The sequence below is a fragment of the Octopus bimaculoides genome, chromosome 12, assembly GCF_046866305.1.
Source record: "Octopus bimaculoides isolate indiv1 chromosome 12, ASM4686630v1, whole genome shotgun sequence".
NCBI lineage: Eukaryota > Metazoa > Mollusca > Cephalopoda > Octopoda > Octopodidae > Octopus > Octopus bimaculoides.
In genome coordinates this window covers 38163489-38189059 of record NC_142939.1, presented here as the reverse complement: position 1 = coordinate 38189059, position 25571 = coordinate 38163489, and the positions used below count along the sequence as shown (strand labels likewise).

Sequence of the window (25571 nt, the reverse complement as noted above, 5' to 3'; positions counted from 1 at the left end):
GAGTAATAATTGTTGATATCGAATTGGAGGAACGAGGAGGAGTTTTTGTTCTCCAGGGTGTGGAACCATGTGATGACCTCCCCGGTGTGGTACCATAGATTTGCGTGTAGTTTCTCCTTGACGATTGGTATTATCCTGTCTAAAATGTTTTTACTAATTCTTCCGAGGTTGGATTTTGTAGGGCATATTAGACGAATCGAAGGTTTTGTATTGAAGTTCTTTTTGTGATCCTTGAGGTTGAAGTGTGGAGGTGTGGGCAGTACGGTTCTGTTCTGTCGTCCACTTTTAGCTTCTTCATGATTCTGCAGTGGCTGGTGTTGACCTCATTTAAGGCGGATGTTGATACCAGCTTGTAGGACCTGTTTAATTGGTTTCTAATGAATTTGATGTATTCTTCCACTGTGATGGGATATAAGTTTCCTGTTTTGTCCGAAAGCACATGTAACTTAGGGGAATTAGAAATTCTTTTTATGGTTTGTGAAAGCTTTTTTTGAAAGTTAGAATTGGACTTAGAGAATTTAATGTTTTTTATTAAATTAATCATGTCCGTTTCAAATTTTTCAAGGTGAGGGTTATGTGGAGGATTATTATATGATGTGAGATTGAATTTACTGGTACTTAAGTCGTTTCTATATGTCTGGTTATCTTGGAAGAAGGCCTTCCATCTCATTCGTCAGATGAGATCCCTAGTCTTAGCTAGAAGGAGATTAGTGAAAGATTTTTGAGAAGGAATGGGAGTGTCCTTAAGGGAGAAGCCAATAATCTCTTTATCCATTATTTTTTATGGAGTTACCCGTTATAAGTACTAGTGAAAGCAGAAGATAAGGTTGAGGAGGGTACTGGATTTAACCAAACCCAGGAGGATACAGGTAATACCGAGTAAGTGCAGTATACCGACTAGTTTGCCCCAGTCGTTGTATGAACAGGATTGTGTATTATAAGTCGTGTATTAGCGTGTGTATATGTAAATATATAAAAACAAAAAGATAAAGAGAGCAAAGGTAAGGTTGGAGAAGTATTTTATGGATAGAGTCTTACAGCTGTTTCTGGGAAGATCCAGTACTTCCCTTCATCGGAGACAGAAAAAATAAAGTAATCTATTATTATATCCATAGGCGGATATTTTTAGTATGAAGTGGTAAAGAGTGTGATGTGCTGAAAAAAGAGAGAACAGTACTTGAAGTGTAGTTTCATTCCAGTGGTAAATATCCGTGTAGAAATCCGTGCAAAGTAATCCTTGTGTGGATAATCCGGAAATTTTTGCAACACTCCCCCTATCATAAACCCAACCAGGACCTTAAATACCTCAATATTTAATCTAATCATCACAGATCTACTTTCGATAACATAATCATAGGGATCTCTACCCGCTTATCTGATCTATCCTCTTCTGAAGAAATATTTAACAATCACGCTCCATACTACAACCAAGCACTAGTGGCTAGTGGTTTCTCACAACAAATAAAATACATCCATAACACCAGACTTAAACAATTTATATCACAAATCGCACCCCAAAGACATAACATCAATCAAAACCACAACCAACCACCCACATATCCAAGCAGACCCCACAATCACACCTATAACACTAGGGCCAAATCTAAGCTGTTTAAATCAGCTAGCCCTACCAAAAGTATAGACAACTGCCCTCCACTTAAACACTTTAATTACAACATGCACAGAACCCCCCCAAAAAGCGGTGGCCACCTCCATCCTGTGGTACACCCCCCATTCTCTCTTAACATTAGGAACCTAGCCAAATCTTTCTTTAAAATACTAGATTCTAACTTCCCACGACAACACAAATACCATTCTATATTCAACAGATCCACTTTAAAATTATCCTATTCTACCACTCCTAACTTTGAATCTATTATAGCAGCTTCTAACAAACATAAACTCTCGCTCTATTACCAAAACCTAAGCAACCGTAACTATGCTACCACCAGCACCCGACCCACACATACACCCAACACAGACATCAATATACGTTCTTCTAACACTAACGCTCGTACACTGGAACAAAACCACAATGGATCCCAACCCATTAATATTCTAGACAATAACAATACCAATAATAACACTGATAGGACAAATAGCCATAACAATAATTCCACTGATCTAGATTCCTACACATCCCCTAATAACATATCCTCCAATAATAATAACTCAACCACAAGCATACGCAACCCTCTAGCCTCCTACACTTGTAACTGTCGCTCCGGGACTATCTGTCCGCTTCAAACACATTGCATAAGATACAATATAATATATAAATGCACCGTGAAAAATCTATTACATAACTCTACTGCCACATACATTGGTGCAACTATTAACTTTAAACATCGCTACGCAGCCCATATGCACTCTTTTAGATACGACAAACACAGTAAATCTACAACATTAGCCAATCATATTCATCACCTCAAAAACAAAAATACCCAATACACCTTAAAATGGTCCATCTTAGATTCTGGAACTCCATACCAGGGCCAGCGCTCCAATTGCAAGCTTTGCCTAATGGAGGTGTTCCATATTTTAAAATACAATTCTCCCACTCTACTTAATCAATATAACGAAGCGTTTAGCAACTGCAACCACTGCTCTTTTCACACATTTAGGTTTTCACACAACCCCCCACAGGCAACCTATTCAACGTGGCAAAAACATCCATCTTTCAACATCTTTTGAATAGGATTATTTCCTTTCGATCATCTCACCACACATATACCACCAAATCTATTTTTTCTATTCTCAAATTCACAAGAACACCACCTACGCATACAGACTACGTCACTTCTTTCAATCCCTTTCCACCGTCTATAAATAGGCTTGGCAGCATCTTAAAATATGATACTACTAACTACCTTTCCCACTCATCCCTTCCCTTTATTTCTGTCCTTGGTTTATCACTCATACCCCCACCACCTATATACTACACACACGCATTCCTTCCTACTCACTAGAACTTTTAACCTCATCCCCCTATTCCTCCTTCACTCTATATGCTCATCCCCTCTACCCTGTTAAGACCAACTGACCATAAATATATCGTTACCATCCTCCCCCTCTATCTCTCCTCTATCCCCTTTCACATTCTGTCTTCATGACTTGACCTAATTACCGCTCACTTTTCAATTGACTTGGCCATTCTTCAAGTAAACAAGCAAAAATCCATCGCAATATGGAATATATGTACCTCTGCTATCTATGCTATATCAACTTTCGCTCCAACATAAATTTCCGGATTATCCACACAAGGATTACTTTGCACGGATTTCTACACGGATATTTACCACTGGAATGAAACTACAATTCAAGTACTGTTCTCTCTTTTTTCAGCACATCACACTCTTTACCACTTCAAACTAAAAATATCAGCCTATGGATATAATAATAGATTACTTTATTTTTTCTGTCTCTGATGAAGGGAAGTACTGGATCTTCCCAGAAACAGCTGTAAGACTCTATCCATAAAATACTTCTCCAACCTTACCTTTGCTCTCTTTATCTTTTTGTTTTTATATATTTACATATATATATATATATATATATATATATATATATACACATACATGTATATATATGTATATGTATGTATGTATGTATATATATATATATATATATATATATATATATATATATATATATATATATATGTATATATATATATATATATTTACATATATATGTATATATATGTATATATATACATGTATATACATATGTATATGTATATATATATATATATACATGTATATATACATATATACATGTATATATACATATATACATATATATATATATATATATATATATATATATATATATATATATATATATATATATATATATATATATATATCCTCCTGAAGGACCTGAGAGACCTGCATGGGGTGAATGTAGGTGTCTTCAAGATGAGGCTGGACCTCTTCCTGTCAGGTGTCCCAGATGAACCAACTTCGCGGCAGGAGGTGCAGATGAGGGCAGCTGCATTAAACTCTCTCATGCACCAAATGTCAATTCCTGGAGTAAAATTTTCGAAGTAAAATTGTGTAGCAACACCAAATGGCGGTGCCCCAGCATGGCCACAGCTCATGAGCTGAAACTAGATGAAATAAAATTTAAAAAAAAATGTGTGTGTATATATATATATATTTACATATATATATATATTTACACACACACATATATATGCCTATATCTATATATATATATATGTATATATATATGTATATATATATATATATATATATATATATATATATATATATATATACACACACATATATACACCTATGGGGCCGTCGTAGGATTTTTGAGCGCGATCGTTGCCAGTGCCCCTGGACTGGCTCTTGTGCGGGTGACATATGAAATGCGCCATTTTGAGCGCGGCCGTTGCCAGTGCCGCCTGGCTGGCCTTCGTGGGATTTTCGAGCGAGATCGTTGCCAGTGCCCCTGAACTGGCTCCTGTGCGGGTGGCACATAAAATGCACCATTTTGAGCGTGGCCGTTGCCAGTACCGCCTGACTGGCCTTCGTGCGGGTGACACGTAAAAGAACCCACTACACTCTCTGAGTGGTTGGCGTTAGGAAGGGCATCCAGCTGTAGAAACTCTGCCAAATCAGATTGGAGCCTGGTGTAGCCATCTGGTTTCACCAGTCCTCAGTCAAATCGTCCAACCCATGCTAGCATGGAAAGCGGACGTTAAATGATGATGATGATGATATATATATATATATATATATATATATATATATATATATATATATATATATATAAATATATTCGTGCTAGGGAAAAGCTCCACTGATGCTATATTTCTGGTAAGACAGCTGCAGGAGAAATACCTAGCCAAGGATAAACCTTTGTACCTGGCTTTTGTTGACATGGAGAAAGCCTATGACAGGGTCCCCCGATCTCTTATTTGGTGGTCAATGAGGAAACTAGGGATAGAAGAATTGTTAGTGAGAGCTGTGCGATCCATGTACAGAGATGCTGTCAGTAACGTGAGGGTTGGAAATGAGTACAGTGATGAATTCCAGGTAGAGGTAGGGGTCCACCAAGGTTCTGTCCTCAGCCCCCTCCTATTTATCATAGTCCTCCAGGCGATAACAGAGGAATTCAAGACAGGATGCCCCTGTGAGCTCCACTATGCTGATGACCTTGCACTAATTGCTGAGTCACTATCAGAACTAGAGGAAAAGTTTCAGGTGTGGAAGCAGGGACTAGAATTGAAGGTCCTTAGAGTCGACCTAGCTAAAACCAAAGTCCTAATAAGTAGGAAGGTAGACGAAACACAAACCCCTTCAGGTAGATGGCCCTGCTCGATCTGTAGAAAAGGTGTAGGTAGAAACTCTATAAGATGTACCCAGTGCAAGCTATGGACACATAACAGGTGCAGCAATATCAAAGGAAGGTTAACTAGGAAGTTAGTTTTTGTTTGTGGCAGATGTTCAGGTGCAATAAACACTGTAAACAAGCAGGAAACAACTTCTGTCTCATTCCAGGGAGAGAAACTAGAGGTAGTTGATAGCTTCCGCTATCTGGGTGACCAAGTTAGTAGTGGGTGGGGTGGGGTGCACTGAAAGTGTTGCTGCTAGAATAAGAATAGCCTGGGTAAAGTTCAGAGAGCTCCTACCTCTGCTGGTGACAAAGGGCCTCTCGCTCAGAGTAAAAGGCAGACTGTATGACGCATGTGTACAAACATCCATGCTACATGGCAGTGAAACATGGGCCGTAACTGCTGAGGACATCCGTAAGCTCGCAAGGAATGAAGCCAGTATGTTCTGATGGATGAGTAATGTCAGTGTGCATACCTGACAGAGTGTAAGTATCTTGAGAGAAAAGTTGAACATAAGAAGCATCAATTGTGGTGTGCAAGAGAGACGATTGCACTGGTATGGACACGTACTGAGAATGGATGAGGATAGCTGCGTGAAAAAGTGCCACACCCTAACGGCTGAGGGAACCCGGGGAAGAGGCAGGCCTAGGAAGACCTGAGATATGGTGGTGAAGCACGACCTCCGAACATTAGGCCTCACTGAGGCAATGACTTGTGACTGAGTCCTTTGGAAATATGCTGTGCGTGAGAAGACCTGGCAATCCAAGGCCTCTGCCAGGGATGTACCACTTACGCATAACATTCCTTCATTGGACTCTAAACTCCGCTTGTGAAGACATGGTGAGGCAAGTGAAATCGGAATCGAACCAAATGTGTAGGAACACTAGACTCGGCTTGCGAAGGCCCGTTGGGTCAAGCGAAATCGAGATGGCACCTGTACCAGTGTGACACATAAATAGCACCAGCGTGATCGTTACCAACGTCGCCTTCCTAGCACTTGTGCCAGTGGGATGTGAAAAGACATTCGTGTAAGATCGTTCGTCGCCTTCCTGGCACTTGTGCCACTGGCATGTGAAAAGACATTCGAGCAAGATCGTTCATCGCCTTCCTGGCACAAGTGCCAGTGGCACATGAAAAGACATTCGAACAAGAACGTTGCCAGAGTCGATGGGCTGGCCCCTATGCAGATGACACGTAAAATACACCATTTCTAGCGTGGCCATTGATCGTTACCAACGCCGCCTCCTTGGCACGTGAAAAGACATTCAAGCGAGATCATTGCCAGTGCCGATGGACTGGCTCCTGTGCAGGTGGCACGTAAAATACACCATTTCGAGCGTGGCCGTTGCCAGTTCTGCCTGACAGGCCCTCGTGCCTGTAGCACGTAAAACACCATTTTGAGTGTGGCCGTTGCCAGTACTGCCTGACTGGCACATAAAAGCACCCACTACACTCTCGGAGTGGTTGGCATTAGGAAGGGCATCCAGCTGTAGAAATTCTGCCAGATCAGATTGGAGCCCGTTCCAGCTATCTGGTTCGCCAGTCCTCAGTCAAATCGTCCAACCCATGCTAGCATGGAAGGCAGACATTAAACGATGATGAAGATGATGATGATATTTACATGTATATATATATATATCTAATATATATATATATATACACATATATATGTATATATACATGTGTATATATATATGTATATATATGTATATATATATGTGTATACATATATGTATATATATGTGTATATATATTTATATATATATATATATGTATATATACACATACATGTATGTACAATCTGATCTGGCAAAGTTTCTAAGGGCATACAGCTGTTGAAACTTTGCCAGTTTAGATTGAGCTGGTGCAGCCTTTGGTTCACCAGCCCTCAGTCAAACCATCCAACCCATGCTAGCATGGAAAGCAGACGTTAAACGATGATGATGACGATGATATATATAAGTATATATACATATAGATATGTATATCTACATATAATATATGTATATATACATATATATGTGTATCATCATCATCATCGTTTAGCGTCCACTTTCCATGTTAGCATGGGTTGGACGATTTGACTGAGGACTGGTGAACCAGATGGCTACACCAGGCTCCAATCTGATTTGGCAGAGTTTCTACAGCTGGATGCCCTTCCTAACATCAACCAATCCGAGAGTGTAGTGGGTGCTTTTACGTGCCACCGGCACGAAGGCCAGTCAGGAGGTACTGGCAATGGCAATGCTTGAAATGGTGTATTTTACGTGCCACCTGCACAGAAGCCAGTCCAGCGGTACTGGCAACGAACTCGCTCGAATGTCTTTTCATGTGTCACTGGCACAAGTGCCAGGAAGTTGGTAACGATCACGCTCAATTGGTGCTACTTACGTGCCACCGGCACGGAGGCCAGACAGCTGATGCTCCGGCAACGATCACAACATATATATATGTGTGTGTGTGTAAATAGATGTGTGTATTTTTCCCTTGTTAACAATTAACACGGAAAAAAACCAAGGTAGCAAAAAATCACACAAGTAAAAAGGGTGTAACTCCTTGTTTATAAGGGTAGAGACTCCGGGTTGACGTGAAATATTTTGTATAATAAATACATAAATAAATGGAGTTAAACGCATGTGTTATTCAAATTCTTTTACTTCCAACACGTTTCGAAGATATCACTGGTATTATTCCAAAGGAATTTTTACATTCTAAAACAATGTAATCTTATCTTCAGGGAAGTGAAGAAATGAAACTCATGAATAAGACATTTTAGTAGTGATATCTTCGAAAAATGTGTCAGAAGTAAAAGATTTGGAATAACACATGCATTTAACTCCATTTATTTATTTATTTATATATATATGTATATATGCGTATATATATCTATATATAAATGCATATATATATATAAAAGGCAGATTAACTACGAAGTTAGTTTTTGTATGTGGCAGATGTTCAGGTGCAATAAACACTGTAAACAAACAGGAAACAACTTCTATCTCATTCCAGGGAGAAAAACTAGAGGTAGTCGATAGCTTCCGCTATCTGGGTGACCAAGTTAGTAGTGGGGGTGGGTGCGCTGAAAGTGTAACTGCTAGAATAAGAATAGCCTGGGCCAAGTTTAGAGAGCTCTTACCTTTGCTGGCGACAAAGGGACTCTCACTCAGAGTAAAAGGTAGACTGTATGACGCATGTGTACGAACAGCCATGCTACATGGCAGTGAAACATGGGCTGTGACTGCTGAGGACATGCGTAAGCTCGCAAGGAATGAAGCCAGTATGCTCCTCTGGATGTGTAATGTAAATGTGCATACCCATCAGAGTGTAAGTATCTTGAGAGAAAAGCTGAACATTAGAAGCATCAGTTGTGGTGTGCAAGAGAGACGATTGCACTGGTTTGGACATGTGAGAATGAATGAGGATAGCTGCGTGAAAAAGTGCCACTCCCTAACACCTGGGCTGAGGTGGTGAGGCAAGACCTTCGAATATTGGGCCTCACCGAGGCGATGACTACTGACCGAGACCTTTGGAAATGTGCTGTGCGTGAGAAGACCCGGCAAGCCAAGTGAGATCCTTGCCAGGGCCCCTGGACTGGCTCTTGTGCGGGTAGCACATAAGATGTACCATCCTGAGCATGACCGTTGCCAGTACCGCCTGACTGGCCTTGTAGGGTTTTCGAGCAAGATCGTTACCAGTGCCCCTGGACTGGCTCTTGTGCGGGTGGCACATAAAAGACACCATTTCGAGCGTGGCCGTTTTCGTGCGGGTGACACGTAAAAGCACCCACTACACTCTGAGTGGTTGGCGTTAGGAAGGGCATCCAGCTGTAGAAACTCTGCCACATTAGATTGGAGCCTGGTGTTGCCATCCGGTTTCACCAGTCCTCAGTCAAATCGTCCAACCCATGCTAGCATGGAAAGCGGACGTTAAACGATGAAGATGATGATGATGATGATGATATATATATATATATATATATATATATATATATATATATATATATATATATATATATATATATACATATACATACATATACTGTGTATGTATATATATATATATATATATGTATGTGTGTTTGTGTGTGTATTTATATACAAGTAGCCACAAAGAGAAGGTCCCTGTCATTCATCAATGAGGTAGTATGCAAGAGGGTGTGTCATAAAATCGGTCTTTTTGTCCATCAGGTAGCTCTGGCTGAGGGGCATAGGCTGAGATAATGGTTGCTAAACCATGTTGTAGTACTAATCTAATCTTAAGTATTGTATCACAGACTCTGACAACCTTGATTACATTATCAGCCCATTTCTCCGCAAGAAATATACCCACACCCTCAACCCTGTCAATGTTCTCTGCCCAGAAAATCTTGTACCTATGTTCTTTGCCTGTGAGGAACCTAGTGGAACCTCCTCTCCACCTTACTTCTTAGATCTTCTCTTTGTGGCTTGTGACTTCAATGGACATGTTGGACAACATGCAGGGGGCTTCAATGGCATACACGGAGGCTGTGGTTTTGGTTCCCGCATTGAGGAGGGAACCAGGCTGCTGGAGTTCTGTGATGCAAATGATCTTATGGTTTGCAATACTAACTTCAGGAAACCTGCCAGTCATCTAGTCACCTACCGATCTGGTACATACACTAGCCAAATTGACTACATCCGTGCCAGAAAAAGGGAAAGAGGACTGCTTATAAATGCCAAAACATTCCCAGGTGAAGAATGTACCCCACAACATAGTAGTTAGGCTAAATGGATGCCCAGAAGACAACCGAGCATGGAGGAGAAGGGTCTGCAAGTTTAAAGATCCTGTGAATGGACAGAGATTTATAGACGTATTACTCAAAGCTTTTGACGAAATAGAGGGGGATATAGCATCACATGATGTGGAAGACAACTGGGAGGTTTCTACAACCTGCTGAGGGCCACTGATCAGATCTGTGGATGGTGCAAAGTCCCCTCTCGACACAAGGTAACATTGTAGTGGAACAGTGTTGTTGGCAAGGCCATTAGGGAAAAGAAACAGGCTTGGAAAGACTGGAAGAGAACAGTGGTAGCAGGGAATTCTATCAGACTACTAGAAGGGAAGCTAGGTTTATTTAGCCAGAGGGGAAGCAGATAAGAAAAAATTTGGCAATGTTCTGCACCATGAGGCCCAAAGGCTTGAGGTATTTCGTGTTGCAAGACTGTGTGAGAGAGAATCATGACATCATAGGAGAGAAATGTGTCTGCATGGATGATGGTTCACTTGCATTAAACGAGGCTGCAAACAAAGAGGTTTGGAGACGCCACTATGAAAGGTTGCTAAATAAAGAGAATGAATAGGAGAGAGTTTGCTGAATGTTGACCCAACAGAGGGACCAGCTATCCAAATTGACAGTACCTTGGTAGATAAAGCAATTAAGAGTATGAAGACAGGGACCCCCACCCCCACCCTGCCCATCAGGAATCACCGTAGAGATGCTAAAAATATCTGGCGGTGTAGGCTACAGCCTAGTCACCCGTATAGTTAACCAGGTGATACATGAAGGAGTCATACCCAATGACTGGTGAAACAGCACCATAGTCAACTGCTACAAAGGTAAAGGTGATGCTTTAGATACAATTAATTACAGAGGTATCAAGTTGTTGGATCAGGCAATGAAAGTCATGAAGAGGGTCATAGACCAACTAATTAGGGAGAGAATCAGTTTAGATGAGATGCAGTTTGGGTTTGTGCCAGGGAAAAGCACCACTGATGCTATATTTCTGGTAAGATAGCTGTAGGAGAAATACCTAGCCAAAGATAAACCTCTGTACCGGGCTTTATTTGGCATGGAGAAAGCCTTTGACAGGGTCCCCCAATCCCTTATCTGGTGGTCAATGAGGAAACTAGGGAAGATGAATGGTTAGTGAGAGCTGTGCAAGCCATGTACAGGGCCGTAGTCAGTAAGGTGAGGGTTGGTAATCAGTACAGTGAAGAATTCTGGGTAGGGGGTAGGTGTCCACCAAGGGTCAGTCCTCAGCCCCCTCTTATGTGTCAGAGTCTTCCAGGCAATAACAGAGGAATTCAAGACACGATGCCCCTGGAATCTCCTCTGTACTGATGACCTTGCTCTAATTGCTGAGTCACTACCAGAACTAGAGTAAAAGTTTCAGGTGTGGAAGCAAGGATTAGAATTGAAGGGCGTTAGTGTCAATCTAGTTAAAACCAAAGTAGGAAGGCAGACAAACCATAAAATCCCTTCAGGCAGATTGCCCTGCTTCATCTGTAGATAAGGCGTAAGTAGAAACTCCATAAGATGTATCCAGTGTAAGCTATGGACACATAAGAGGTGCAGCAACAGCAAAGGAAAGCTAACTAGCTGCTAGAAAAAGAATAGCCTGGGCAAAGATCAGAGAGTTCCTACCTCTGCTGGTGACAAATGGACTCTTGCCCAGAGTAAAGGTAGACTGTATGATGCATGTGTACAAACAGCCATGCTACATGGCAGTGAAACATAGGCTGTGACTGCTGAGGACATGTGTAAGCTTGCAAGGAATGAAGCCAGTATACTCTGGTGGATGTATAATGTCAGTGTGCATACACGACAGTGTGTGTAAGCACCCTGAGAGAAAAGTTGGATTTAAGAAGCATCAGATATGGTGTGCAAGAGAGACAACAGCACTGGTATGGTCATGTGTTGCAAATAGATGAGGATAGCTGTGTGACAAAGTGTCCCACCCTAGCAGTTTAGGGAACCTGTGGAAGAGGTAGACCCAGGAAGTCCTGGGATGAGGTGGTGAAGCACGACCTTCGAACGTTGGGCCTCACCGAGGCAATGACTAGTGACCAAAACCTTTGGAGATATGCTGTGCTTAAGAAGACCATAACCCGTGACCTATGCCAGTGGTGTATAACCAGCCCACTTATGAGTACCCTTCATTCATTGGACAATAAACTTTGCTTGCGAAGACCTGTTGAGGCAAGTGAAATGAAAATTGCTGACATGGCCAATTACAGTACTGCCTGATTGGCACTTGTGCCAGTGAAATGTAAAAAGCACCATTCGAGTGTGATCTTTTCCAGCATCGCCATACTGGCACATGTGCCGGTGGGATGTGAAAAACAACATTCGAGTGTGGTCGTTGCCAGAACCACCTGACTGGCCCTTGTGCCAGTGGAACGTAAAAGCACCCTCTACGCTCTCAGAGTGGTTGGCATTAGGAAAGGCATCCAGCTGTAGAAACTTTGCCAGATCAGTTTGGAGCCTGTCCTCAGTCAAACCGTGCAGCCCATGCCAGCTTGGTAAGTGGTCCTTAACATGCAGGTAAGTGATCATCATTGTTCAATTCTCAGCCCTTTTCTCATCATCATCATCATCATCGTTTAACATCTGTTTTCCATGCTGGCATATGTTGGACGGTTCGACTGGTGTCTGGGAAGCTAAGAGGCTGCACCAGGCCCCAATCTGATCTGGCAGTAGCCCACACTCTTTACCAATATGCCATATGTCTTTGGGCATATGGCGTAGTGGTTAAGAGCGCAGGCTACGAACCCCAAGATTCCGAGTTCGATTCCAGGCAGTGACCTGAATAATAATAACAACATTGAAAAATGCCTTAGGAATGAGAACCCAGGTTCAAAATTTCCCCAAGACACCTGATGAAGGCTGGAGGGTATATCAGCCGAGACATTGTGTTAACAACCAACAAGATGAGGACAAATATCTGTCAAATGTAAATGATGTACATAATTCCACGTCTCTTAAATATAGAACTGTATTAACTCAATAGATCTCCTCAAGCATAGCATATTGCCCTACAATCCAAGGTACTTTTGAGTGGACTGATTATGCGACACTGGTGTAGGTTACAGCTGTGGACTCACTTTATTTACCGGGTCTTCTCAGTCACAGCATACCTCCAGAGGTGTTGGTCTTTTATCATTATGTCTGTGAGGCCCAACATTTGAAGGTCATTCTTCACCACCTCATCCCATGTCTTCCTGGGTCTCCCTCTAGCCCGGATTCCTTCCACTGTTTGGGAGTGGCACTTCTTCACACACCTCTCCTTGTCCGTCCACAGTACATGACCATACCAACGCAAATGCCTGCACGCCACATCCGATGCTTCTTACGTCTAACATTTCTCTCAGGGCGCTTACACTCTGTTCTGTGTGCACACTGACATTACAAATCCAGCGGATCAAGCTAGCTTCATTTCTTTCATGCCTACGCATGTCTTCAGCAGTCATGGCCCATGTTTCACTGCCGCGGAGCATGGTAGTTCGCACACATGCATCATACAATCTACCTTTCACTCTGAGCTAGAGGCCCTTTGTCACCAGTAGGGGTAGAAGCTTTCTGAACTTTCCCCAGGCTATTCTTATTCTAGTGGTAACACTCTCTGTGCATCCACCCCCACTACAGACTTGGTCAGCTAGGTAGCGGAAGCTATCAACTACTAGTTTCTCCTGTTCTCTTATATATATATATATATATATATATATATCAGTGGCGTGCGGTGACTTCCAGGGTTGGGCATGCAATGAATTCCCCCCCCCCCCCTCATCAATTTTTCAGTAAAAAAATTTTCGTATTCCTACAATTTACATATGGGAGATTCTGAATATGCAATCACCCCCGTATGACCTAGAATAAGCAGGGAATAAAAAATGGCTCTGTAGAGATGAGCCTGAAATAAGTGTATTGTTTGTATTTTTCTCTCTCTTCGAAACGTCAATACTTTCCCATCCTCACTCTCCCTTAAAAAGTCTAAAAATCATATGTGAAATGTAATAAAGATGAAATTGGATTCTGTTAATATTTTTGCATATTCGGAATCTCTGTTAAAGGTAGGAATCCGAAAAAAATTTTTCACAAAATTCGTTTTTCAAAGGGGTGCGATTCTGCATTAGCCCCTATACCTGTTGGTTGAGCCGAATCAATTTGAAATGATTTAATTAAGAGAACACATTTAGTTACATTATATGGCCATGCTTTAAGATCGTTACGCTCTGGAAGACAAGTCAGGTGGTTTATCATGCTACTTGTCAATTCTGGGAAAATTATTGATACTCAAGCAGACTGTTCTGAGACTTACTGAACTACGTATATTAAAAGACTACGTCTCACGCAAACACATTGAAAATACACGCATATACATGAATAAATACACACACAATGAAAGACAGTGAAAATTCAACATTGTAAAAAGCCCCCCAAAACTGTTGTGGCAGAAGTCAACATCTCTGAGATTGAAACAAGACATTTACGGTCGTAAATAGACTACACCCAGCAGCACAGAAAGGAAAACCTATGTAGGTTAGGTTTGACGAAGAAGTCGAACCATTTCTCCTGCCAAACAATACTGATGTAAGATGGTTGAACCTTACATTATAACAAACACTAACCAAGGTCAAACTAAAGCGTTTGACCCGGTGGGAAATAAAAAAATAAAATATTCTAATAGGTGTAAAACAACTCGCTGCGAACGAATATGAAGAAAAAAGTGCGCGCTCGCAAACGGGGGTGGGGTGGGGAGAGGCCTCAGAACATTCACATCCTGAATGTTCCGAAACGCCTCACTGGAGCTAAGAAACAAAAGAAAAATAGTATAATAGATGTAAAACGACTTGCTCTGTAATGAATATGAAAAAAAAATGCGCTCTCACGAAAGGTGGGGTGAGGAGAGGATTCGGAACATTCACATCATCACACACTCACAGACACACACACAGGCACACACACACAAAGAGAAATGGTTGTTTCACTGCAACATTTAAATCTCATTTCAATGTCAATATTTTCTTTGCTTTGAAACCAAGACTTGTTCACTGACAAAATAGATGCAGCATGTGAAAATATTTAGACACAAACGAAATTGAAATTTAATAGTGAAAAAAACGGCTTTTGTTGTTCTGGAATTGCTTACAAACATCTTACACTCTGCAAATTCTCTTAAATATTCAACATTACCCTGCCCCTATTTACAAAACTTGCCACTCATTTTCAATTTTTAAAATTCTTTATGCAGACACTTTGTGTTATTAAAATAAATTGTCTTTAACATATGTTTAAATTGTTGTTATAGAAATAATTATAACCTGTGTGTTGCACATTTCTTGACTACAAACAGCTAGTCCATTCTTTGCGTATAAGCAAGTTTATTTATTAGTTATAAGCAACAAGTCCATGTTCTGGGTATAAACAACAAGTCCTTATAAATATATATTTTCTGTCTTCCTTATTTTCCTCCCATGGAGTGATGAAGCGGAGGAATATATGTAAAAATAAAACAGAAACCGTGTGTTAGAAAACATTCTCAAACAGATCATTGCCTACCACATTGAATTTCAGAAATTATGTTTTAAAAATAATCTATGCATACCTCTGTATATTATCCACTTTTGGAATATATTGTTGCTGGAATATATTGTTGTCTGGTTACTAAAGTTTCCTCTCCAGCTTTTCACAGGCCTTGGCGCCCAATCGCCAGGATTCTTCTCTCGACGTTACTGACATAGTCCAATGGAGTGCAGAGCATTACGCTTAGCACCTTCTTTGAAGGTTGTCTTCTTTCCGTAACCCTGGATGGGGGCCCATACCAGGTACAGTCAGCCGGAGCCAGCTGAGCCCAGGACTCATGTCAGGCAGGGTTGTCACTCCCTGAAGTAGTGAAGAAAATCACTACCCACTACTCATATATATATATATATATATATATATATATATATGTATGTGTATATATATATATATGCTTTTTTCCCTTTGAAAGATGAAGTTGTGGAATATAAGTAAAGACCTCTCCCCACTCCCCTGTTCGCGAGCGCACGTTTTTTCCTTCATATTCGTTCGCAGCAAGTTGTTTTACACCTATTAGAATATTTTTTTTTTTTTATTTCCCACCAGGTCAGACGCTTTAGTTTGACCCTAAAACCTGTAATATATGCCCTTTAATATATTAATTTTTTTTAAGGTTCTAAAATGTCATTTACCTCATTTATAAATTAATTCAGTTCTTCAATCTTTCTGGGCAAATATATCTATCACATTTTCAGAGAAATCTCTTTTCATCAATTGTTGTAATAAATCTTTTTCAATTGACATTAGTGCTAACCCAGACAGTCTTCTTTCTCCTGTCGCATTTCTTTGGTATGTTTTGATTCTACTTAATGCAAAAAAGGATCATTCTACAGAAGCAGTGGTAGACGGAATTGTCAAAATCAACTTGCACAGATTGAAGAGTTCTGGCATAGCTTCAACAAGGTCACTCCTGTAAATGTAACTCATTAAATGACTTACATTTCGCTTTTTAAAATCTTTCATTGAATACATCACATTGAGCTCATTTTGTAATTGTATTACATCAAAAAATCTGCCATAAGTGATTTTTAAAGAATCTATAGAGTCCACAGGAAATTGTTTGCAATACTCATCAACTTTGTTGAAATTCAAAAGTTCCATGAATTTAAACTCTTCTAAGGATGAATATCGTGCTTTTATTTGGTCAACTACTGTACTGATAATTTTGTTATAAAGCATTCTATAATGTCGTTGGGGCTCAATAGATATATTTTTGGATCTCTGAATTCCGATTCCTGCATCGACTCCATATTTTTCCCCTAACATATCATAAAAGATTGAAAAATTATCAAGTTTGTTTTCGAGTACAGTTCTAGTTTTATCTATTTGCTCTTTACAATACACTATGTCATGACTTTTACTCTGGAGGATGTTAAATAAGACGTCAGTAAAAGAAAAAATGTCACTGAATACTTCTAACAAAAATAAGAAATCAGGAGCTTTTAAAGTGTGTAAGAATCCAATTACTGAATTTATGGTGGTATCATCCCATGCTTTAGGATTTTCAATGATGTGTTCAAAAAGGCTGATTATGAAATTATAATTCTCCTTTGTGGTAATAATGAGACGTGAGGAGTAATTCCATCTAGTTGCTGTTGCTTTCGGAAATCTTTTTTTAACTATGTTATCTAATGCATTAGCCCTTTTCGGTGATTTCGTAAAAAATGTACCCAGTCCGTTTATTGTAGAAAAAAATATCTTGCATTCTTTCATAGCAGAGCATGATTGTGAAAGAACTAAATTTAAGATATGGGCACAACAATGAATAAAGATCGCACATTCATGTTTCTTTCTTACTTTTGCCTGTAACCCATTTAATTGTCCTGCCATTGTAGCGGTACCATCATATGTCTGTGCAATCAATTTGCTTCCACATTCCCATGTCTCAATGCATTTAAAAACATGTTCAGCTAAAGCATTTGCAGATCGATCTGCACTAACATCACTAAAATCAATAAAGCGTTCTTTTGTCACACAGTCTTCTGTAACATAACGTAAAACTGTTGACAGTTGTGAATATGCTGAGACATCAGATGTCTCATCAACAAGAATAGAAACAAACTTAGCTTGCTCAATTTCCTTTTGCATCTCATTCAACATAACTTTATGAATTGCATCAATCAAGTCATTTTGAATTCTGTTTGACAGAAGATAGAAGCTGTATCTAAATGACTTTCCATTTTTTTGTCATATTTACTGATTAAATATACGAGTTCTTTATAATTTCCACGATTATTATAGCCTTCAGATTCAAAATGACCCCGAAACGATAATTCCTGGAGGCCTAAAAAAATAACAACACCGATCAATCGTTGCAGAATGACTCTGTTTCGTCTAACTTTTTCATTATGATGTTGTATGCTTTGATTTTTACATGCATCGAATTGTAAGTCTATGCGAACATTCCCGAATATTTTAAGATCTATCAAAGATTTTATATGCCTTTAAGAACGCTCATGCTTTAGCATAGCCATATGTAAATTATTTAAATCATCATAGCCTTTATCATTCCAAACATGCTTTTCTAAACAAAAAAGTAAACAAGGCCAACAAAATAATTTATTAAGTGTAGCATTTCCAGTTAACCATTTTTTCTTTTCATACAAATTAACCTGAAATCGTCTCGTGAATTTCTTGTTGTAGCTTCGCAAATTAGGTAAATTTGGTGTTGGTCTCCTACCGTTTATAATTAATTGTTTTCCATCGAAGTCTCTTTTCGAAAAATTATTTCTCAAAATATCGTTTATTACGCACATTTCACTCATTTCGAAAAAAGTAACACACGTGTAAGCATCTGCGTAAATTGTAAGTTAATTTCAACAAAACGGAAAAATAACATTAGTTAAATTAATTTAAGATTAATTAGCTACTTCTGAAATAAGAAATATAATCAAAGGAAGGTTAACTAGGAAGTTAATTTTTGTATGTAGCAGATGTTCAGGTGCAATAAACACTGTGAATGTGCTGAAAACAACTTCTGCCACATTCCAGAGAGAAAAACTAGAAGTAGTTGATAGCTTCCGCTATCTGGGTGACCAAATTAGTAGTTGGGGAGGGTGCGCTGAAAGTGTAGATGCTAGAATAAGAATAGCCTGGGCAAAATTCAGAGAGCTCTTACCTCTGCTGGCGACAAAGGGTCTCTCTCTCAGAGTAAAAGTCAGACTGTATGACGCATGTGTACGAACAGCCATGCTTCATGGCAGTGAAACATGGGCTGTGACTGTTGAAGACATGCGTAGGCTTGCAAGGAATGAAGCCAGTATGCTCCGATGGATGTGTAATGTCAGTGTGCATACTAAATAGAGTGTAAGTACCTTGAGAGAAAAGTTGAACCTAAGAATCATCAGTTGTGGTGTGCGCTGGTATAGTCATGTGGCAAGAATGGATGAGGATAGCTGGGTGAAAAAGTGCCACTCCCTAGCAGTTGAGGGTACCTATGGAATAGTTAGGCCTAGGAAGACCTGGGATGAGGTGGTGAGGCACGACCTTCGAACATTGGGCTTCACTGAGGCGATGACTTCTGACCGAGACCTTTGGAAATACGCTGTGCGTGTGAAGACCCGGCAAGCCAAGTGAGACCTAAATCTAAAGCCTCTGCCAGGGGTGTAGCCAGCCCACTTATGCATACCTTCCTTCATTGGACACAAAACTCCACTTGTGAAGAACTGTTGAGGCAAGTGAAATCAGAATTGAAACCGAACTAAACTCAACGTCTGGTACCCATGCCAACGACATCTTCATGGACACGAAACTCGGCTTGTGAAGACCTGTTGGGGCAAGTGAAGCAAAATCGTGATGGCACCTGTGCCCAGCGTCGCCTTTCTGGCACGTGTAAAGACATTCGAGTGACATTGTTGCCAGTGCCCCTGGACTGGCTCCTATGCAGGACACGAAACTCAGCTTGTGAAGACCTGTTGGGGCAAGCGAATGCAAAATCGTGATGGCACCTGTGCCCAGCGTTGCCTTCCTGGCACATGTAAAGACATTCAAGCAAGATCGTGCCAGTGCTGCTGGACTGGCTCCTGTGCAGGTGGCACGTAAAATACACCATTTTGAGCGTGGCCGTTGCCAGTACCTCCTGACTGGCCTACGTCCCGGTGGCACGTAAAAGCACCCACTACACTCTCTGAGTGGTGGGTGTTAGGAAGGGCATCCAGCTGTAGAAACTCTGCCAAATCAGATTGGAGCCTGGTGTAGCCATCTGGTTTCACCAGTCCTCAGTCAAATCGTCCAACCCATGCTAGCATGGAAAGCGGACGTTAAACGATGATGAATATCGATAATATTTTTGTTTTCAGAACACTCCAAAAATATAATAGTGCAAACAGATGTTTTGGATAAAAGATTCCAACTTACACGCCAGGCTTGTCCAAGAATTATGGCTAATTATAGCAGTTCTAAAGAACTCTCTAGTTCCGGTCAAAAAGTGGAACCAGCTTAGCAACAATTCTACACTAACAAAGAGAGAGAGAGGTGGGGTCTCATGCAATTTTCTAACAGCATGACTTGCTATGATAAATTTGTCGAGTCACTGACAGAGAGAGGAAGTGGGTACAAAATATTTCAAATACGGTACCGTCTTAGCATATCTTTTAACAGGTCACTAAGAGAGAGAGAGAGAGAGAGGAAGGAAGAACAAACTAACAGAGACAGATAGGGAGTGTCTACATGCCTCAAAGCATGCCTCAAAGCAAAAGTACTAGTCACTGAGTGAGAGGAAGGGGAGACAGAATATTTCGAAAACAACTGGACGGATTTTCTTTGAAACAAAGTAACTATTTTATCTAATTTTCTGATGATATGGATAAAAACGACAGGACATGCAGCACATACCTTGCATACCTGAGAGTGTGCGTCCCTGATATATATATGCATGAATATATATATATACATGTATATTTATATTCCTGCATATATATATATATACATGTATATATACATGCACATAGACATTTGCCAGTACCGCCTGACTGGCCTTGTAGGGTTTTCGAGTGAGATCGTTGCCAGTGCCCCTGGACTGGCTCTTGTGCGGGTGGCACATAAAAGACACCATTTCGAGCATGGCCATTTTCGTGCGGGTGACACGTAAAAGCACCCACTACACTCTCTGAGTGGTTGGCGTTAGAAAGGGCATCCAGCTGTAGAAACTCTGCCAAATTAGATTGGAGCCTGGTGTAGCCATCCGGTTTCACCAGTTCTCAATCAAATCGTCCAACCCATGCTAGCATGGAAAGCGGACGTTAAACGATGATGATGATGATATATATATACATATGTATACACATGTACATATATGTATGTATATATACTTTTATATTTGAAGATAAGCAACAAAAATTCAATAGGTTATAGCGGTACGTACGTTTCGTACAAGCTCCATTTATTCATGTGGTGAGGACATCACAGAATGCACAATGAAAATGTACTCCCCAGCTGCATAATGTGGAACAGCAGCATAGTCGAGATGATATGTTTTCTTCTCTTACTCTTGTTTTTTGCAAACATCCTCAAAATGACTTTCTAAAATGAAATTCCATTATGCAGCTGAGGAGTACATTTTCATTGTGCATACTGTGGTGTTCTCACCACATGAATAAATGGAGCTTGTACGAAACGTACGTACTGCTATAACCTATTGAATTTTTGTTGCTTATCTTCAAATTTTTATTCACCAAATCTCTTGATTTTGTTTTTGGTTTTTATCCTACCAAATTCTGGTGCCTCAAACATTTTTAAGTACCACATTTAATCTTTTGATTAAATCTATATTATTATATACTTTTATATATGTGTGTGTATGTATATATATATATATATATATATATATGTATATATATATATGGTGCCACTCAGTGGCACCTTGGACAAGTGTCTTCTACTATAGCCTCGGGCCGACCAAAGCCTTATGAGTGGATTTGGTAGATGGAAATTGAAAGAAGCCCGTCGTATATATGTATATATATATATATGTTTGTGTGTCTGTGTTTGTCCCCCCACCATCGCTTGACAACCGATGGTGGTGTGTTTACGTCCCCGTAACTTAGCGGTTCGGCAAAAGGGACTGATAGAATAAGTACTAGGCTTCCAAAGAATAAGTCCTGGGTTCGATTTGCTCGACTAAAGGCGGTGCTCCAGCATGGCCGCAGTCAAATGACTGAAACAAGTAAAAGAGTAAAAAGAGAGAGTATATGATAGATCGCTGACCACTACACACATCTTTTCTCTCCTTGTTTCTTTCCATGTTCCTTTCTGTAGAAGAGCGTAGGCTCGAAACGTTAAAGACTTTCTCAATTTCCGAGCATTATACTAATACATCTATTTGTTTTCAACACCACCTGTCTTTTTCTGTTGTTTTTGTTTTATGAATTTTCCCTATATATATATATATATATATATATATATATATATATATATATGCATTATATATATATATATGCATTATATGTGTGTGTTTGTGTGTCTGTGTTTGTACCCCCACCATCACTTGACTACCGATGTTGGTGTGTTTACGTCCCCATAACTTAGCCGTTTGCAAAACACATCGATAGAATAAGTACTATGCTTACAAAGAATAAATCCTGTTGTCAATTTCTTTGACTAAAGTTGGTGCTCCGGCATGGCTGCAGTAAGCAAGTAAAGCAATAAAAAAAACTATGCTATTTTAATCCTGAGCAACACCGGGTATCTCTGCTAGTATATAATAAAGAGAAGATGGCTGAGAACTGAACAATGAGGATCATTTACCAGCATGTTAAATTCTTGTTGAAGTCATTAGAACTCTTATATTGTATCTCTCTTCACACTGTGTATGGATCTCACAAGCCAGCAAGCCATTCATCTACTCCTAGTTTTCTTAGTAACGACCAAACTACTGGGCATAATGTCCTGTCAGAGGTCTTATCCAAGTTGACAAATGCTGGGGTTTTGGTTTGCTCTTATCTAAAAACTTAGTTATCTCTAGGATGGCACCAATTGCACCCCACGTGGATACAAACTGAATTGCATTTCGTCTTCCTAATAAGTTGTGCTTTTACTCCTTATGTTAATTTTGTAACCTGGTCTACGAATTTGATCCTTCTGTACTTGTTTGTTTCTTGGGCATCTTTTTGTACTCTTATGACAGTTGGTGCTGTGCCGATCATTGATGAGTATGACATAAAGCATAGAGTACGGTAATAATCATGTGCTAAATTAAGATTGCTAGTTCACATAATGTCCTATTATTATTTAAACCTCTTTTATTTGATATTATTAAAGATAAACCTGAATTAATATTATTGCTACAAACCATTACTACTACTTTTGTAAATTATTTGCAACTATAACTTCCATATTATAAGGATAAGACTGGTAAACATTATATAATTCTCTGATGATGGTAAATATGCTATAATTTCTGTGATAGTAGTAAACGGGTTTTATGACAGGTGTTAACATACTCTAATTCCTATTTATGTCCCACATTGTTATTAATTTTATAAATTCCTAAATGCACTGGAGATTGATTTAGGAACATCCATTATTCCTGATCAAATTAAAGTGATATGGAATTAAAGATACATGCAGTAAATTTAAGATTTTTATTTAATATTTCCAAACATTTTATTATGAAATAAGAACAACAGTTGTAAGCTCTTGATCATAATTTCAAATCTATGACCTCAAATAATTCTGTTGCATTTTACCTGACTGATAAAAAAAAAAAAACAAGGTGCTACTCCTATTTTAATATTGTTTTTCTTATTTAACCACAGCTCAGCTCTAAACATGTTTGTCTGATGGACATGGGTAATCTGTCAAACAACTAGGTGCAATCCACAGGTCCTTTGCTCTAGATATTGCTATGTCTCTTTTTTATTGAAGATCATACTCTGACAAACAAGGATACATTGTCTAAAGTGCAATGTGGCAGTTTTGACATTTATTCTTTTTCCAACATTAAGTCTGTTTTTGTTTGCTTGTAGGCTCTAGCAGTGGCATAGCTGAGACTTATGACCATAGTGAACTCAATTCAGAATGTAACAGTTGCAAAAGCAGCTGTGCACTTCATTTTGCTGGTATTTATCCAAGCAATGTTTATTATAACTGAAGTTATTGACGCTACTGCTATTTTTGTATATATGTGTTATTTTATGTTTGTCTAGACAGAGTAGTAGATATAGTGTTCTTGGTGCATTTGGGGAATGGTTGTACAGATATTGCCTAGGAGTGTGAGAGTTAGAGATTACTACTGCAACAAATTGTACCCCTTACTGACCAGATGATTGTGATGTTATTTGAATATAATGCTCTCTCTCTCTCTCTCTCTCTCTCTCTCTCTCTCTCTCTCTCTCTCTCTTTCTCTCTCTCTCTCTCTCTCTTTCTCTTTCTCTCTCAGTGCATTCTGAAGAGGTATTGGAAGGTTTAAAAGAGTGGACAGATTTGAGATCCAATTATTTTGGTGAAAGTGTTATATGGCAGTGTATATATTGACGATCGTGATGTTGAATTCTATGAATAATAATTTTATTTCTTTTTAATATTACTGAACTTTTTTGCTTGTTTCATTCATGTATGATGTATTAGCAGTGGAAAGGGCATCCAACTATGAAACACTTCCAGTAACATAAAAAAAATCCCACACATGTAACCAGGAAAAATCAAACAAGGATTTAAAAAATGAGACAGTACTACATAATTTTACCATACTTGGTAATATTATAATTCGGTCAGTACTCAATTATATTACAAGCTCAACTTAATGTAAGGTTGTTTACAGTTTTAGAAAGATGCTTCTTTCAAGTGTTAATTTCGTTCTTTTCAGCTACAACTGTGAATTCAAGTATTCTTACCTTGATCTCTTTATGAAGTTAAGTAAATTTCCCAGGGTTATTGCAGAGGTAAACAAAGGATTTAGTAAACTTTTGCAAATATATGGTTTACTGTTTTCGCTGAGAGAGTGAGATTACCAAGTTAGGAGAGCAGTTTATTGGATGTTTTAGTGTTTGAATCATAGCACAGTTGTCTTTAGCTTTCATCTTTGAAGATCTTTTTGTTTCTTTTTTATGTTTTTATCCACTTTTTCATATTAGTGCTAAAATCTATACAACCAACAGTATGCTGCCTCTACAAAATTGTTTTCAAATTAATTATTTAAAAGAAAAGTTACTTGTATTTCTTGTTATATTTTTCTCTATCATATATATATATATATCTTTTTTGACTTTCTTCATGACTTCTTTCCAGAACCTGGATCACCATTTTGTAAAACTTTTTTGAATGAGATAGTGTCGAAGAAAGGTTCTGAGGTTTCTAACAAAATCAGTTGTGGTTTAGAATGTGATAGAAAAACACATCGTGAAGAAATATCAAAATTAGAAAATTCACAGCCTGAAGAAGATTGTGTGGTTGATGATAACATCGATATAGGTGCAGCTAAACAACTGGATCAAGAAAGTGTTGAAAATGAAAGCAGAGAGAAACAAACAGGTAAGTTAATATCTTAGATTTGATTTTGTCACAAAATTAATTTTTGAAAATTACCAACAAAATATGTCTCACCATAGTGAAAATTACGTTATTAGGTAAAAATCACCATCATCATCATTGTTTAACATCCAACTTCCATGCATGCATTAGTAAGACCATTGACAGGAGCTGGCCAGGTAGAAGACTACCCCAGGTTACTGTGTCTGTTTTGGCGGGGTTTTTACAGCTGGATGCCCTTCCTCACACCAACTACTCTACAGAGTAGACTGAGTGCCTTTTACATGGTGCTAGCACAGGCAAGGTCAGTTTTGGCATGATTTTGTAACTGAATGCCCTTCCAAATCCCAACCACTTTAAAGTGTGAATTGGATGCTTTTTATGTGGCACCAGCACTAGTAGGGTCACCAAGTAACTTGCAAGACAAGGAATTTT

At 39.3% G+C, this 25571-nt stretch overlaps 1 protein-coding gene across 14 annotated transcripts in view; it reads left to right on the top strand.

Moving 5' to 3' along the window:
* Positions 1–25571, top strand: part of LOC106879092 (alpha- and gamma-adaptin-binding protein p34) — a 209338-nt gene that overhangs the window by 110348 nt on the left and 73419 nt on the right. For all 14 annotated transcript variants that reach the window (XR_016243832.1, XR_008265306.2, XR_008265305.2 and 11 more), the window contains one exon: positions 24897–25139. Coding sequence is in view for 7 of the 14 variants with exons in the window: in XM_089360925.1 (XP_089217051.1) it covers positions 24897–25139 (243 nt within the window). In the remaining 7 variants the exon portion in view is untranslated. The remainder of the gene's footprint in view (positions 1–24896; positions 25140–25571) is intronic.